The 18,831-nt window shown below is 33.6% G+C and overlaps 1 protein-coding gene across 7 annotated transcripts in view; it reads left to right on the forward strand.

Annotated features, from left to right (window-relative positions):
- The window catches only part of CDC42BPA (CDC42 binding protein kinase alpha), a 323,215-nt gene that overhangs the window by 199,934 nt on the left and 104,450 nt on the right, over positions 1–18,831 (forward strand). For 6 of the 7 annotated variants that reach the window (XM_065875747.1, XM_065875718.1, XM_065875737.1 and 3 more), the window contains exons 12-14: positions 3,124–3,257; positions 12,910–13,152; positions 13,401–13,511. In XM_065875747.1, the coding sequence (XP_065731819.1) occupies positions 3,124–3,257; positions 12,910–13,152; positions 13,401–13,511 (488 nt within the window). The remainder of the gene's footprint in view (positions 1–3,123; positions 3,258–12,909; positions 13,153–13,400; positions 13,512–18,831) is intronic. The other variant, XM_065875774.1, reaches the window with a different exon arrangement.

Here is an 18,831-nt window from a genome sequence, read left to right on the forward strand (position 1 = left end):
CCTCTGTCCCCTTTCTCTCTCTTTGTGTCTCTGTCTCTTTCTCCCTCACACACACACAAACACACACACATACTGTCCTACAGTATGTAAGTAAAGGAGAAAAATAGTGAATGGAGGGGAAGATAATAGGGAAATCTGTTTTCCTCCATCATGGTTAGAAGTAAAATCTCTTCACCTCAGAAGAGTTATGGATTATTTGAGAGACAAGATCATAATGGTAGAGCTGTGGCACTGCTCTTGTGTATCAGAGGGAGAGGTGCTTTGATTATTCTGTCAACCTCCTTCTGACTCCAGCCTCAGTCCCTCTGTAGTTTATCAGTGTTCCGCTGTGAGTGCCACTGTAGTCATGCCCTTCTCTTAATTCCTATATCATCCATATAACCTGCCACACTATTTGTATTTGATTTTCTCCTTTATGATTTAAAGAGTGTTACTATTGTCTTCCTATCTCCTTCAAGACAGAGACCGTATTTTATATTTCTCTTATATACCACACAGTGCAAAGAAAATTCCTGTGTATTGTGCCCTCCTTAAATCCTTATTACTAACAGATTGAGTTTCAGGATTCTACTAGCAGCAGTGAGTTAAGAACCATTTTGTTGCTATGAGCTAATCTCACTTCCCTAGTACTGCTTTTCAATTTAATCACTAAAATAGTTTTTAATAACTTCATCTAAATGTTTTGGCTAGTCATGTTGCCATATATTTAATAGATATTTTTGATAGTCTTTGAGGATTTCTTTCAAAATTTTAATCGAATTTGCTATTTGTTGTAGTGAAAGTGAAGGCTCTTCTGCCTGAGCCATTTTATAGTAGTTGGCCAACGTTCAATACATTCTGAATTTTTCTTGATTGGGGGTTTTTATCTTTGGCGATACAAAATTCTGTGTATTCCAAATTACAAGTGCTATACTTTTCTCCATATTAGAGGGTTTTATAAGTAATTGTCTGGGTTTGTCTTCTCCAACTTCTTTAGCCAGTACATTTCCTCATGTACTTCTCCTAATTTACCTGTTGTTGTTGTTTAAATGAATATTTTGAGTTTTTTTAGGCATTTTTAAAGTGTCTGAAATATGAGTCATGAAAATCTGACATGTATTTTGTATTATCTACTTAACAACTCCATGGCAAAGCTGCCAACATGAAATGGCTGGGATAAAACTAAAATTTAACCTATATTGAAATAAAACAATAAAAACATTCTTAAAGACTGTTGAAGCTATCACGTGTAATACATTTTGATGTAAACTTTATATGATGCAGACATTTTATGAAATATTGATACTTTTTTTGTTTCTAACAGAGCAGTTTAGATAAATGGATGACTCAATAATTTGCAAAAAATTTTAACATGCTAGGGAAGAACTTTCCAAAGTAGAAGAAAGGAAGTGAGCATTCTCAGAAGGCATTACTAAATGTACCATGTTACTTACTACTCTAGATTGATATACCTTAGCCATAAAATTTGTTTAAAATGACCCCAGAAATGATAGCAGTCAGCTGTGTCACATACTAAATTTTGACTCCAAGTTATTAGAAATAACAAACTAAATTATACCTACTTTACAAATCATTGAAATCCTGAAGATGCTGAAAAGTTAAAATAACAACAAAAAATTTTTAAGATGTTTAAAAGAAGTTAGTATAAACAGAAAAATTCCCACATGAAATGCTGAAATTTGAGAAAATGGTAAGATGTAATTTTCTGAATATAAGACTAAATACCTTGTGATCCTTAAGATTAAACATCCATTGATATTTTTTATTGTTCTTCAAGGAAAACACTTAATACATACTATTAAGACAAAATGAAAACTAATTAAATGCAACTTTGCAGATATTTTCAAAATTGCTAAAAACTAATACCTAATATAGATAAGCTTTTAATAAATCTGTAAGTTTAGGGCACTGAATATTAGTAAATTATTTTATTTAAGGAATCTAGAACCAGTTAGTGTGTAATACATGGATACATTTAAGTTACTTCTTGACTACAGGACTTGTCTATACAAATGAAATGCTCTTTTCAATAGAACTAATGTATTATAAACACTTCTTCATTTATTGAAAGGATCAAACTCAACAGTGTGCAATACTCTGTGCATTTGTTCCCAGCCTTTAATTTGCGAATGAGCCACCTGAGGATCTTGTTAAAATATAGATTCTGATTCATTAGGTCTGGGGTGGGGCCTGAGGATCTGCATTTCTGACAAGCTCCCAGAGGATGCTAATGCTACTTCTCTGGGGATGACACGCAGAGTAACAAGGCTGTAAAGAATAGAAAATATCCAGAACAAAATTAACAATGAATGTGTTTAGATTTCTCTGTTTTCACTGGCTTCAGTTCTTTAATTTGCTAATTTACTTTTGATGCCAGGGATATTTCATACCAATTTATTAAATTTTATTTAAGCATATGTTAAGATTAATAATTTTATTTTATTTTATAATAACTCTTCTGAACTTATAATGTTATACATCACTTGATTACATTACTTTTTAAGTTGGAGAGGTTGTTGTAAGACTGGTGGGCTGTAGTTAGCTCTGATACTCATTTAGCGATGTGACCTTAGGCAAGTTACTCAACTCCCTGAGCCTATTTCAAATATTTGCTTTTAGAAATCAGAGTTTATTCTTCAAATCACCACTAGTGAAACCAGGCGGGGTGATCTGGAACCACAACGTTACAAGCAAAACCATCATCATACAATAATTTGAGTAATATCAGCAGAAGAATGCTAACTAACAGTAGAGGAAAACTTATCTATTTTGTTTGATTGGTCGTGTTCTTTTTTGTTAGTTTTAAGTTTTCAATTGGTTCTGAAGATACTGTTTTTTGGAATTATGGTCTTTTTTTCTAATAGATATGAAGGCATTTTTGCACATAAATTCTGTGCAAAAGTTTGCACTTAAAATTTGTTCTTCGTCCTGGCATTACCTATAAACCATCTTTACAGTGAACTGATAAGCACTTAATTTTCATGAGTCAGTGGCATGTGGTGTTGATAAGCTGAATACCAATTTCAAAATACTTTATTTTTTAAAATTTAGTTGCTTTAAACCTTGGTTTTGAGTATTTACTTTTATGCAAATAGTAAAAGAAACATTGTTTCCTGTTTTTAGAATCAAGTCACTTGGAACAGCAACTTGAAGAAGCTAATTCTGTGAGGCGAGAACTAGATGATGCTTTTAGACAAATCAAGGCTTATGAAAAACAAATCAAAACATTACAGCAAGAAAGGGAAGAATTAAATAAGGTAAAAATACATAGATAGATTGTTAAAGCCTTTTCTGAATTCTTAATCTTGTTTAATTTGTATACTGAAAGCATTCATAAGGACTTACAATAATATATAGTATACTTAGTCTGTAAAGAGATGGTTTAAAAATTTAAGAATTATTTTGGTGTATGACATTTGATGAATGGCTAGTTATGAAGAAACTTCTAAATTTTCGAGGCTTCAAAGTTCAGAATCTTTTGTTCTTTTGGAGAGTTAATAATCAAAGGACTTGATTAAAAGTAAATGTTATTGAAAAAGAAATATTATGAAGAAGTGAGAGAATAGTAAAAATTGTTTAGTGTCTATGGAAGAATGAAAAATACAGGCATATTTTCATTGTGACTTGCTAATATGAACATTCTTTAAAGATTATGATAGAAAATTTCTTTAATTCTTTAATCATTTTTTTAGATGTCAGTTTATCTTTCAAAGCATGGATGAATAAACTGAAGTTACTTTCGTAAGAACTTTGTGAACATGTAAATATTACTATAAACATCAACAAAATTTGTTAATAGCTAGGACACAGTAACACAGTCCATAGGATATATAATAATCGAGCATTAGAGAAAAATACTTCACATAAATGATATGCTGTGTGTACTTTGCCTTTCATTAACAAATTTTAGAATGTTGGAATTAATACTAGCCAATGCAAAAAAGAAATGAGTGGTTTATGGCATAGTATAAATTGTATTCAATGATGTTGTATATAATTCATTGATAAAACGGATGAAGTCCTTCTGGGGAAGACTTATAAGTCTTGCTGCCTATAAAGAAATGGAGGTAATTAAAAATAAAACAAATAACCTTTTGCCAATGAAGCTAATCAAAAATATTAACAGAAAGCTATGAAGGTCAAAGTGAATTAGATTAGTATATTTTTACTTTTTTCTTGATGCACTTTCAAGCAGTGTTTTGTATAGATTCATTTATATTCATGGTCAATTTACTAATATTTGGAATTTATAACAGACATCCTATTTGTTTTAATAATATTATATTAATAGTTACTATTATGTATTTAAAGGTAGGATTACTCAGCCAAACTTGGTTAACATAATAAGGATGAGCATCTGATATCTAGATTTATAGTAACAGGTACTTGGCCAATTTTTAATAAGTTTTAATATTAAAAATCCTTTCAGTATATTTTGAGAAGAGAGTAGTACTGAAATGAAACACATCATATTGATAAAGAATTTTAAATGATTTGCCTGATATCCTACAGGCAGCAGATATTCTTTTCAAGATTTTTTTCATTTGATGCATATAAAAAATAAATGTACCATTATATAAGTTTTGACGCAAATAATAAAATGAACCAAACATCCAACTTAAGAAATAGAGCGTTACCTATTTTGTGACATAGCCCTGGGTAGTCATTTCCTATTCCTTTCTCATCACTTCCCTGACAATGGTAATCACTGTTCTGAATTTTATGTTAATCATTCCCTTACTTAAAAAAATTTTATCACATATTAGTGTATCTCTAAACAGTATATTAGTGTTGGCTTTTTTTGAGCTTTGTAAAATGGTATATGCAATCTTTTGCAATTTGCTTTTTTCACTCAACGTTGTTTCTAAGATTTGTCTGTATAGCTGTTGATCATTTATTTAGTTGCTATAAAATACACCATTATGTCAGCACCCACAATTTACTTATCTAATTTTTTGTTTGCAGACATTTAGGTTGCTTATAATTAATAGCTACTATACGTGATGCTGCTATGATTATTCTTGAACATATATCCAGACACACACACACACACACACACACACACACACACACACACAAACACGAATAGAATAATTGGGTCATACGCGATGGAAATATTGTATTTTTTATGATGATGTCAAATCATTTTCCACTGCTTCTACCAGTTTATACTCCTACCGATAGTGTACAGGAGTTTTTATATTCAACAGTACTTTATATTACTAGATATATTATTTTTGGCCAACCTAATCTAAGTTGACATTTTAGGTCTAAAATGATGTTTTAGTATGGTCTTAATCTGCATTCTCTAATTACTAATGAGGCTGAGTATCCTCACACATGTCCATTTATCATTTATATTTCTTCTTTTGTGAAATGCTTCTTGATATACTTTATACATTTTTCTGTTGGGTTGTTTGTCTTTTCCTTATTGGTTTGTAAGAATTTTCTGGACATGCTAATCTTTTATCGATTATGTATGTTACAGATATCTCCCAGGTGGTGGCTTGTCTTTTCATTTTGTTTATGGGAGCTTTTGACTAACAAAAGTTTTTAGTCTTAATGTAGTCAAATTTATCAATCTTCATTTTTATGATTATTGCATTTGCTGGCTTATGTAAGAAATCTGAGGTAAAAAACAATTCTCCTAAATTTTTATCTTGAAGTTTTTAAGTTTGGTTTTCATATTTAAATTTTTAATGCATCAGAAATTTATTTTTGTGTATCATATAAGGATCCAATTTCACTTTTTCCCATATGGCTAGCCAGTTGTTCATTTACTAAATAGGCCCTCCTTCCCTTAGTGATGTGCAGTGTCACCTCTGTCATATATTAAATTTCCATTTATGCATGGGTCTATATCTCAACTCTATTCCTTGAAAACTGTGATGGGATTTTGATTAAAATTGCGTTAAATCCATAGAGCAATTTCAAGAGAATTGACATCATTATAACATTGAGTCTTTACGTGCTTATCCATGTTTATTAATATCATTCTAAATGCACACAAGATTTCAAGAGCAAGGAAAGATTATTACGATTTACAGTCAGAAAAGCAAAACAAGACATAAACCAGGTGGCTTTCCTGTATGCCCGTTCTCACCCTTTAGGGCAACACAATGAGAGCTGGTTGGATAAAACCCTACACATATGGAGACTGTATGGTAGAGAAAGAGCCCCGAAATAGTGAATCAGGGTGTTTACATAGAGGAGAGAGGCAGATGCTTCCTGCTTCCCCTCTATCTCTACCCACCTTTCTGCGGGTCTCCTTGGAAACCTTAAGAGAAGGATCTAGGACTCTTTGGAATATAAATAAGTCACTCCGGTGGAAAGATGTGTCCAAGTCTCCAGCTCTATAAAGAGATTTTCTCCTTGGTACAAGCTCTTATCTCTCTCTCCAACCCTCCTTGAAATGTAAACACATAAGTCCAGGAGTTAAATCTCTTTGGAGTTTTCTCACTACGTATCTAAATTAGTCATAAATTACTTTACAAGGCTTGCTTTTAACTCATGTTCCAAGTTTCAGTAAAATTTGCTTAGAAAGGCCTAACTGTACAAAAACATAAAGTTATTTTCTCTGCAGTCCCACAGTCTTTTTATCCACAAACATGGTATGTCACACTGTATCGTTAGAGTATTTTAAAATGTTTCTCCATAAAATTCTGTACAGGTCTTGTTTGCCTTTCCTTAAATTTATGATTGTAAGTTTTCATATTTTAAATGGTACCTTGAAAATTATACTTTCTTACTGATTCTGTTCTAGGAACATTGCTAAACTCTTATTAATTGTAATAATATATTTGAGATTCTTTGAGGTTTTATGAAATAATGACAGTTTTTTTTCTTTGTCTTTTGATTTTTTTTTTTTTTTTACTTTCTTTCCTTGTCTTACTGTATAAGCTAGGACCTCAAAAACATTCAATAGAAGTGATGATAGCAGGCATCCCTATCTTATTCCTGATTTCTAAGAAAATAATAATGTTTTCTGTCAGTTTTTGGTAAATACTTTTTATCAGGTTAAGAAAATTATCTTCTATTCCTATTTTGCTAATCATTTTTATCAAAAATGGGTATTGACTTTATTAAATGTGCTTTTTTTGCACAGTATTGCAACAAATTTCTAGAAATTTGTTAATATCTATTGATGGAATTATATGATTGTTCTCCTTTAATAAATTGGTCTGGGGCTTCTGTGGTGGCGCAGTGGTTAAGAATCTGCCTGCCAATGCAGTGGACACGGGTTCGAGCCCTGGCCCGGGAAGATCCCACATGCCGCGGAGCACCTTAGCCCCTGTGCCACAACTGCTGAGCCTGTGCTCTAGAGCCCGTGTGCCACAACTACTGAAGCCCGTGCGCCTAGAGCCCATGCTCCGCAACAAGAGAAGCCACCGCAATGAGAAGCCCATGCACCTCCATGAAGAGTATCCCCCACTCGCTTCAACTAGAGAAAGCCCGGGCGCAGCAACAAAGACCCAACTCAGCCAAAAATAAATAAAAATAAATTGGTTTGATGACTTACATTTATAAACTTTTTCTAACATTAAACCATTTTTACTTTTCTGGGTTAAAACTGAATTGCCCATGTATTGTCTCCTAAATATTAATATGGTAATATAGGTAACAGTTATGTTGCATCTGTTCTAATAGTACTGTTTTAAGTGCTTTACATTTATTAGCTCATTTAATCTTTTAAAGAACCCTGTGATTTACGTATTAGTAGTAGTAGCAGCAGCAGCAGCAGCAGCAGTGGTAGTAGTGTTTTTATTTTATAAATGATGAGATCCCACACAGAGAAGTTAGATACATTTGCTCAAGATCATAGGGCTAGAAAGTGGGGGAACTGGAATTTCAACACAGGGAGTTGAGTTCCAGAGTTCATGTTTACCCACTTTATATATCACTGACCTGATTTGCTAATGTCTTTGGGGTTTTTTAGGACTTTTTGTTTTCTTCAATGAGATTGGCTTTTTTTTTCTTTTTTTTTTTTTCCTTTGGTATCAAGATTATACTGGTCTTATAGAGTTAGCTGAGTAGCACTGCATCTTTTTCTGTTCTCTAGAGAAGTTTGTAAAAGAAGAATGTTTTGTTCCTTGAAACACATTGGAGGAATCATCTGTAAAACCATCTGAGTCTGGAGATTTTTTTTTCCCACTTGGGGGGATGGGGAATTTTTTTTAGCTATTGGTTTAGTTACTTTAATTGTTATAGGACTATTCAGGCATTCTATTTCTTCTTGAAACAGTTTTGCTAAATTTATTTTTATAGGAATTTGTTCATTTCTTAAGTTGAAAAATTTACTGGCATAAAATTTTTCATTGCATCCTTTTACCTTTTTTGATTTCTCCTAGAGTAGTTATAACCTCGCCTTCTTTCTTCATATTATTTCTTTGTGCATTTATTCTTGTTCCCTTGTTTGACCTCACCAGATATTTAGTGAGATCAAAGAACAAGCTTTTGGCTTTGTTGATCTTCATTATTCTCATGTTTCCTTTTCATTAATTTATGTTCTTTATTATCATCTCATATTGGCGGAAGTGGTTAATACGTTGTTCTCTCTTAACTTTTTATGTGGAATTTCATTGAATTTCAACTTTTTTTTAGTTTCAGTGTAAGTATTTCAGGCTATAAATTTCCCCCAATGTATATACAATACCTTTTACCGCATCCCCAAGTTTTAGTCTTTACTAAACATTTTTATTGTTTTCTGTATTTAAAATTTTTTTAGTTCTAAATATTTTAATACCTTTTATGATTTTTCTCCTTGATCTGTGAGTTATTATGGAATTTAGCCTTGTTATTTTTTATTTCTATTTTAACGGTAATATTATTAAAGAATTTGATCTGTATGATATCTGTTCTTTGAAATCTACTGAGAATTACGGCATGATCTAGACCTTTTCATTTTTAAATATTCAATATATGCTTAAGAAGAATGTGTTTCCCGGTGTTGGATGCAAGCTTCTAAATATACATGAAGGTTATTAATTGAGCTTTTCAAATCTTCTTTATATTCACTATTTTTTTAACTGCTTGGTTTATCTATTAATGATTGAGAAATTGGATTTTCTCATGATGATGTATTCACCAGTTTTTCTGTGAAGTTCTAGCAGTTTTTTTTCTAATGTATTTTGAGTCTATCTTATGGAATGCACAAAAACTTAGAGTGGAATTTCTTTCTAGTGAATAGAATTTTATTGTTGCTATAATGATGCTTTTTCTATTTAAGTCTAGATTTTGTTTCATAATTTGGTATAACAAACTGCATTTAACTGGTGAACTTACTCCTTTTATACTTATTTTGATTACTAATCTATATGGACATGTTTCTACCACTTTTTGTTTTCTGTTTGTCATGCATTTTCTGTGCTTATCATTATCCCCTTTCTCACTCTTTTTTTTTTTTAAATTGGAGTAAAGTTGATTTACAATGTTGCATTACTTAGTGCTATACAGCAAAGTGAATCAGTTGTACGTATACACATATCCACTCTTTTTTAGATTCTTTTCCCATATAGATCATTAGAGAGTATTGACCAGAGTTCCCTGTGCTATACAGTAGGTCCTTATTAGTTTTCTATTTTATATATAGTAGTGTGTGTATGTCAATCGCAATCTCCCACTTATCCCTCCCCACTTCCCCGCTGGTAACCATAAGATTGTTTTCTACATCTGTAACTCTGTTTCTGTTTTGTAAATAAGTGCATTTGTACCATTTTTTTTTAGATCCCAAATATAAGCAGTATCATATGACATATGTCCTTCTCTGTCTGACTTACTTCGCTTAGTATGACAGTCTCTGGGTCCACCCATGTTGCTACAAATGGCATTATTTCATTCTTTTTATGGCTGAGTTTGCTCTTTTTTTAAATTGTGGCAAAATATATGTAACATAAAATTTCTATCCTAATCATTTTTATGTGTATAATTGAGTAGTGTAAGGTACATCACATTGTTGTGAAACCAATCTCCAGAATTCTTTTCATCCTGAAAATATTTTTCTTGATTTTTAATTGAGGTTTTTGTTTTCTTGTTCTCATTTTGCTCACTACTCATTCTAGCAGTTTCTAGTAGTATTGAATTTTATCGTGCATATTTAACAAAGTCTAAATTTAATATCTTTTTTTTAAATTTAATATTGGGTTGGCCAAAAAGTGCCTTCGGTTTTAAAGTAAAAATAAAAGACTTATTTTTCATTTTCACCAAGAACTTTATTGAACAACGTATTCAACCTTTTGTCCCACTACCTTCTGCCACTTTTCAGGCAACTTCATAATTTCATCTTCCAAAACTTTTTATCTTTTTGGGCAAAGAACTGTTCCGGGTGCCTTTTACAGTCTTCCAGGGAACTGAAATTTTTTCCGTTAAGAGAATTTTGTGAAGACTGAGATAAATGGAAATCTGAAGGTGCAATGTCTGGTGAATACGGCAGATGAATTAGACTACCCAGCCAAGCTGTAACAGTTTTTGCCTGGTCATCAAAGAAACACGCAGTCTTGTGTTACCCTGATGGAAGGTTATGCGGTTTCTGTTGACTAATTCCAGATGCTTTTGTTGAGTGCTGCTTTCAGTTGGTCTAATGGGAGCAGTACTTGTTGGAGTTAATTGTTTGGTTTTCCGGAAGGAGCTCATAATAGAGGACTCCCTTCCAATCCCACCATATACACAACATCATCTTCTTTGGATGAAGCCCATCCTTTGGTGTGGTTGGTGGTGGTTCATTTCACTTGCCCCACGATCTCTTCTTTTCCGCATTGTTGTACAGTATCCACTTTTCATCACCCATCACAATTTGCTTTAAAAACGGTATGTTTTCGTTACGTTTAAGTAGAGAATCACAGGCAGAAATACGGTCAGGAGGGTTTTTTTCGCTTAACTTATGTTGAACACAAACATCAAAGCGATGGATATAGCCAAGCTGGTGCAAATGATTTTCAGTGCTTGATTTGGATATTTTGAGTATGTCGACTGTCTCCTGTGTGATATAACATTGATTGTTCTCAGTTAATGTCTCGATTTGATCACTATCAACTTCAACTGGTCTACCTGACTGTGGAGCATCGTCCAGCAAGAAATCTCCAGCATGAAACCTCGCAAACCACTTTTGACACATTCAGTCAATCACAGCACCTTCTCCATACACTGCACAAATCTTCCTTTTGTGTTTCAGTTGAGTTTTTACCTTTCTTGAAGTAATAAAACATAATATGCTGAAAATGTTGCTTTTTTCTTCCATCTTAAGTATTAAAATGGCTACACAAAAATTCACCAGTTTTGATAAGTTTTTTTTTTAATGTATACTGTTGTGACAGGTGTCACAAGAAAATCTAACAAAATTGTTTCGAATGAGGTTAAAGACAGCTAAGCGCTACTAGAGCCGTCTTACGGGAAAAACCGAATGAACCTTTTGGCCAACGCAGTATCTTAAACTGTTGCTCCCAAACACTTTGAGGACCTTTAACTCTATTGCTTCTTCCCAACTACTGTGCTTTTTTGGGCCAATATGTTAGTCATGCCCTTTTTGTTTACTGTACAAATGAGACAATAATACAATCTTATATACAAGTTTGCTTACATTCATATTTATGTTTACCAATTTCTTAGCCCTCCACTTCTCTTTCATTAGACCTTCCTTCTAAAATCATTTTTCATTTTCCTGAAATAAATATTTAAAGGTTCCTTTAAGTTCAGATCTGGTTGTGGTAAGCTCTGTCAATTTGTGTTTGTAAGAATCTCATTATTTTTTAGCCTCATACTTCAAAAGTAGCCTCATACTTCAAAAGTAATTTTTCTGTGTGTACAATTTTAATTATTATCTCTTAAAAAATATGTCCTCCTGTTACTATTGTTACTTCTTAGATGTCTGCTCTAATTATCTTTTTTTTTTCCTTTTTGAGGATGGGGAATAGGTGATTTGTGTTTTTTCCCTCTGATTTTTTTAAATTTTTATTTAATGTTATATACTTTATTTTTTAAAGTTTCTGGGTTTGAGTTTCTTCTTATTTTTCTTCATAAATGTAGAGCTTTCTATATTGGCGGATTCATGTTTTTAATGTTAATACTTACATTTTTTCATTTCTGAATGCTCTATACAATGTTTTATGAACAGTTTTTCGTAGTCTTTTTGCCTCATCATTTTAAATAGTCTTTTGTCATTTTCCTATTTTTATGATTTCCTTTTATTTCTTCAAACATTTCATGTATAGCAATCTTATCAGTATCTGATAGTTCTAATATCCAAATACCATTGGGGTTTATTTTTATTGGGGTTTATTGTTTGTAATGTTTGCTTGTGGTTGTTTGTCCTTTGGGTGTTTGGGAAATCTATGGTTGTGAACTTATATGTGTATGCTCTTAAAAAAAAAAAAAAGATATCATTGAGACTCTTCCTCAAAGAAGGTTTGCATTTCCTTTTGCTGGGAGGCAGGTGGTTCTACTGACCCAAGTCTACTTCAGCTCCTTCTAAGTTTCTCACTTTAATTAGCTTTTCTCTTTGCTGCTGGCCCAAGAGTTAGTCTCCACATCAAATACAGCCCTTGTTTTTATCATTTGTAATCATTTGATATAATTTTTAAAAATCTCACAGATATCCATTAAATTTCACAAAATCTTTATGTTTACCATTGTATCTTGTATTCCTATACCTTTATTTGTTTATTTATTTATTGAAACTAAGGTACTGGAAGGTTAAATCTGTTGTTCCTTTGCAGTTAGCATGTTAGCATAAGGAATTGAGAATATGAACAGAGCACCATGCTCCTAGTATCTGTTCAAAAGTAGTTCATTTCTTTTAATTTTGTTCTGAGGTGAATTATTTTGGCTCTTCTTGACTTCATGATAAATATTTTGATGGCCAAATTTGGTCCCTAGGGTGCAGAATTGGTAACTTATATTCTTTTTACGAAACTGTAGGAACTAGTCCAGGCTAGTGAGCGATTAAAAAACCAATCCAAAGAGCTGAAAGACGCACACTGTCAGAGGAAACTGGCCATGCAGGAATTCATGGAGATCAATGAGCGGCTAACAGAATTGCACACCCAAAAACAGAAACTTGCTCGCCATGTCCGAGATAAGGAAGAAGAGGTGGACCTGGTGATGCAAAAAGTTGAAAGCTTAAGGCAAGAACTGCGCAGAACAGAAAGAGCCAAAAAAGAGGTTAGTAGTCAGGCAAATTTGTAGTGCCCATGGGGTAGTGATTAAAGCTGCTTTTTCAGACTAGTGAAGTAATATATATTTCATTCTTTAATTTTTGAAGAGTTTTTTTTTTAGTTTGGTAATAATATTTAATATGAATTTCAACATTTGAGTTATCTATCTATTGCAAGGTAAATTCCCATGGGGAGACATTTTATTGGAGAAACAATTATAACCATGAAATCTGCTTTTTTCATTTTATTTTAAAGCTGGAAGTTCGTACAGAAGCTGTAGCTGCTGAAGCATCTAAAGACAGGAAATTGCGCGAACAGAGCGAGCACTATTCTAAGCAACTGCAAAATGAATTAGAGGGACTGAAGGTATCGTTTGATTTCATATTTATGAAGTTGAATTAATTTTCTCCTCTTTCTGCTTAACAGGACTATGTTATGTTCTCTTTTTGGTGTAGAGTAAAAACTAACTATCCTTCAAACATAGTATTCTTAATTCTCATTCTTATCAATAGGAAGCTGGTATAGACTTCTTAATCATGCTGTAAGGAAAGGGAAGGCTGTATTTAGTGGGGAGAAGAAATCTTTCAGGAAGGAGTTAAAATATTTATGAAGGGGGCTTCCCTGGTGGCACAGTGGTTGGGAGTCCGCCCGCCGATGCAGGGGAACACGGGTTCGTGCCCCAGTCCGGTAAGATCCCAAATGCCGCGGAGCGGCTGGGCCCGTGAGCCATGGCCGCTGAGCCTGTGCATCCGGAGCGTGTGCTCCGCAACAGGAGAGGCCACAACAGTGAGAGGCCGGTGTAACGCAAAAAAAAAAAAAAAAATTTATGAAGGGCTGCATACCTTGACAAGATATATTGGTAATCTCATGGGAGGCAGGGTTAGATGTCCAGATCCTCTGTCTTGTTAAGTGACTTAGGAGAAGCTCAGAGGTAGCTTTGCAGATACTTCTGTTAAGTGGGATGAGATGATAATTGGCCTGGATTTAAACATCTCAGCAGAAGTGCTTAGCAAGGGAAATCTTTGCGCCAGCTCTAGTGTTGGACTATCTGCTTTTAAAGCCCAGCCTCATCAGTTACCAGCTGTGTAACGCTGGACAAAACATTTAATCTCTTTGGACCTTAATTTCTCATTTGTAAAACCCTATCTCATTGGTTTCATGTAAGGAGTACATATACATGTATTTAAGCTGCCACATCATAAGTGGTCAGTAACTATTAGCTATAATAATAATATTATATATGTCAAAGTGAGAGAATTAGGATTAATTGACATCGTATTTCTATAACACTAAATTATAATCTGATGTCTGCCTTTTCTTGACTCTACCCTTTGCGTATCCCAATTCCTCTGCCAGCCACCACCTCCACACACTCCTTGTGTGCCTAGTCTAGTATCTTATTCATCCAGCAAATATAAGAATGAAGTTGAATTGTCATCTCAGGAAGTCTAAATATTCCTTATTCTCTGCTGCTATGGAGTTTTGTTAATAACTTTACAATAGCTCTTATTATAATTATTTATTCACAAAATGTCTCCCCACCTAAACTGTGACGTAGCTTATTGAAAACATAGACTGGTATATTATTTGTTTTGTTTTGATTGATCATGATTGCACAGTCTTGGTTAGCTTTCCAAAATAGTTATGTTTCTTCTATAAATAGCCTATGCTTCTAGAGCAAGATTAGTGTATAGAAGTCATTACATTACCGTCTCAAATAACTTTCAGTCAGGGACTACTTTGTTTCCAGCACTATCTTAGGTGATTTTGGTAAGCACAAGAATCACAAAGTGCAAACTGGAGGAAATCTTAGAGATTATTTGCATTTGAGGAAAGCGAAACTCAGATGAGTTTAGGATTTTATAGTCTTAAATGATAGAGTACAGTTTAAACCCAAGTTTTCTAATTCTTAGTACCATTCTGTCCACTAGTTTGATTTTTATTTTTTTCTGTAACAAACACTGCTCATTGAAAACTCTGAGTCACATGTGTTTACCTACATGTCAGACACTCATCATCTCTTGTATCATTTACAGATTTGGGAAATTTGGGATAATAATAAAACTACCCAATAAATTAGTTAATGCATTTAAAATGCTTAGCCCATGGCCTGGCACAAAGTAAAGGCTCAATAACTGTTAGCTATTATTATTATCATGCTACCATTTCTTTAAGATATTTTCTAAAACTGGAATTTCTTGCTTTAAAGGTATACACATGTAAATTTTGAAACTTATTTTGGCCCTTTAAAAGGTTGTAGGAATCTTTACTTCATTAAGAATACTCTTCAATAGAATTGAAGAGAAAAAAAGTTCTTGAATAAAAGTTAGAAACTTTAATACCCCACTTCCAAAAATGGATAGAACATATAGACAGAAGATAAATAAGCATATAGATGTCTTGATCAACAGTATAACCAACTAGAACTAACAGATACATATATAGAACTCTCCACCCAACAACAGCAGAATACATATTCTTTTCAAGTGCAATTGATACATTCTCCAGGATAGACCAGATGTTAGGCCACAAAATAAATCTCAATAAATGTAAAAAGATTGAGATCACACAAAGTATCCACTCCAATCACAATGGAGTGAAGCTAGAAATCAATAGCATAAGGAAAACTGGAATGTTAAAAAAATATGTGGAAATGAAATAAGACGGTCTTAACCAACCAGTGGGTCAATGAAGAAATCACAAGGGAAATTAGGAAATACCTAACTTTATGTGTTACAGAACTAGAAAAAGAAGAGCAAAGGAAACAAAGCTAGCAGATGGAAGGAAATAATAAGGATTAGAGCAGTGTTCAATAAAATGAGAACAGAATAATAATAATAAAGGGAATGAAACCAAAGTTCATTCTTTGAGAGATCAACAAAATTGACAAACCTTTAGCTAGACTGACAGAGAGAGGGAGGAAGGGAGGAAGCAAATAAGTAACATCAGAAATGAAAGTGGATATTAATACCTGTCATCAGAAATCAAAAGGATTATAAGAGAATACTATGAACAACTCTATGCCAACAAAGTAAATAATCTAGATGAAATGGACAGATCGAGAAGCACACAAATTACCTAAATGCAAGGCAAAATAGAAAGTCTCAACAGACTTACAACAGGCAAAGAGATTGAATTGGTAATAAGAAACCTCCTGACAAAGAAAAGCCCAGGACCGGATAGCTTCACTAGTGAACTGAACCAAACTTTTAAGGAAGAATTAACACCAATTCTTCTTAAACTCTTCCACAGAATACAAGAATAGGGAACACTTCCTAACTCATTCCATAGGCCAGCATTGCCATAATACCAAAGCCATATGAATAATATCACAAGAAAAGAAATTTACAGACCAGTATTCCTAACGAATATAGACATATGAATTCTCAACAAAACACCAGCAAACCAAATCCAAAACCATATTAAAAGGATTATAAACCATGGCAAAGTGGGGTTTATCCCAGGAATGCAAGGGTGGTTGAATGTAAGAAAATAAATCAATGTAATACATCACATTGAAAGAACCAAAGGGAGGCGGGAACTGCATGATCATCTTAATTGATGCACATAAGTCATTTCACAAAATTCAACATCCTTTCATGATAAAAACTCTCAGAAAACTAGGAATAGAAGGGAATATACTCAACATGATCAAAGGCATTTATGAATAACCCACAGCTAACATCATACTCAATGGTGAATGACTCGAAATATTTTCCCTGAGTTTAGGAATGAGACAAGGATGCCCATTTTCACCACTGCAATTAACCTTATGCTGGTGGTTCTAGCCAGAGGAATTAGATAAGAAAAGGAAATAGAAGGCATCCAAACTGGAAAAGAAGAAGTAAAACTATCTCTATTTGCAGATCACAGGATCCTATATTTAAAAACTCCAAAGAATACTGCCAGTTTCCAATCCAGTATATAAGAACTTCAGAAGTCACCACTTTGTTCTAACAAGAAGTAAAAAGCTGAACAAATTGACAAATCAACAACTCCTCTTAGATCTGTAAGGGAGGTAATATCACAGAACCAACTGCTGTCCTCCAAACTGGAGAGAGTGACAGGCAAATAAAGAGAATCACAGCTTATGAGATCAGGAACCCTTGTAGGAAATCAGTACTAGTGTTGGGAGACCCGAACTGTTATTGAAAAATTGCTAGAGGCTCAGTGCGGACAAGTTTGAGAGATAAAAACTCCAGGGGAGCCTCGTCATTGGGGAGCCCTGACAGTTTCATCAGTTTTACATCCTGGAGCTCTACAAGGTTTTCACAGAGAATATCAGAGAAAAATCCCCTTGTACTAACAATAGGGGTAACAATTTTGAATGTGCCAGAGCATTCTGTTCTTCTAACAAGGTCTATCTTCAGGAGAAACTCTTCAACCAGAATCTAACTTGCTGGGATTTTATCAGACCTAACTGACTTGAGGGAAGGGAAATATTCAGCCCCAGCCCACTCTAGTCACCCTGTCCAAACAGGTAAGTGGGGGAGAAAAACTGACAAGGTTGTCTTAAGTTCACAGTCCAGAAGCACAGGCTCAATAACATACTGATATCCAGTCTTAGGACTATAGGACGCTTCCCCTCCCACCACAGCTTGCAACCACATTACTAATAGCCTATTTACAGCAGTTCCTTTTACCCAGTACATCATGTTCACCTATCAACAAAAAATTACAAGACACACTGAAAGGCAAAAAACACAGAATAGAGCAAACATCACAACCAGACTCAGGGATGTTGAAATTATCAGGCCAGGAATTGAAAACAACTGTGATTGATATGCTAAGGACTTTAATGAAAAAGTAGAGAGCATGGAAAAATAAATGGGCAGTGTAAGCAGAGAGATGTAAATTCTAAGAAAGAACCAAAAAGAAATGCTAGACATGAAACATATTGTAACAGAATGAAGAATGCCCTTTATGAGCTTATTAGTACACTGGATACAGCTGAAGAAAGAATCTCTGAGCTTGAGGATATCAAAATAGGACTGCCAAAACTGAAAAGCAAAGAGAAAAAAGTGAAAAAACAGAAAAGAATATCCAAGTATTGTGGAACATTTACAAAAGTTGTACCATACATATAATGGGAACACTAAAAGGTGAACAGAGAAAGGAACAGAAGAACCATTTGGAACAATAATGACTGAAAATTTCCTGCAAATTAATGTCAGACACTAAACCACAGATTCAGGAAGCTCAAAGAACACCAAATAAGGTAAATACCCAAAAAATTACACCTCGACATGCCATTTTCAAATTATAGATAAAGATAAAAATCCTGAAAGCAGTCAGAGATAAAAAAATACCTTACCTGTAGAAAATATAAGGTAAGAATTACATTTGACTTTTGCTCTTCATGCAAACAAGAAGAGAGTGGAGTGAAATATTTAAAGTGTTGAGAAAAAAAAACCTACCCACCTAGAATTTTGTACTTTGAGAAATTATCTTTGAAAAGTGAAGGACAAATAAAGACTTCCTGAGACAAAGATTTCAGGGAATTTGTTTCAAGTAAACCTGCCATGCAAGAAATGTTAAAAGAAGTTCTTCAGAGAGAAGGAAAATGATATAGGTCAGAAACTCAGATCTACATAAAGAAAGAAAAAGCATCAGAGAAGGAATACATGAAGGTAAAATAAATTAAAGCTTTTATTTTTCTTATTCTTAATCTAATAGATGAATGGTC

Source organism: Phocoena phocoena, chromosome 1, assembly GCF_963924675.1.
Source record: "Phocoena phocoena chromosome 1, mPhoPho1.1, whole genome shotgun sequence".
Classification (NCBI taxonomy): domain Eukaryota; kingdom Metazoa; phylum Chordata; class Mammalia; order Artiodactyla; family Phocoenidae; genus Phocoena; species Phocoena phocoena.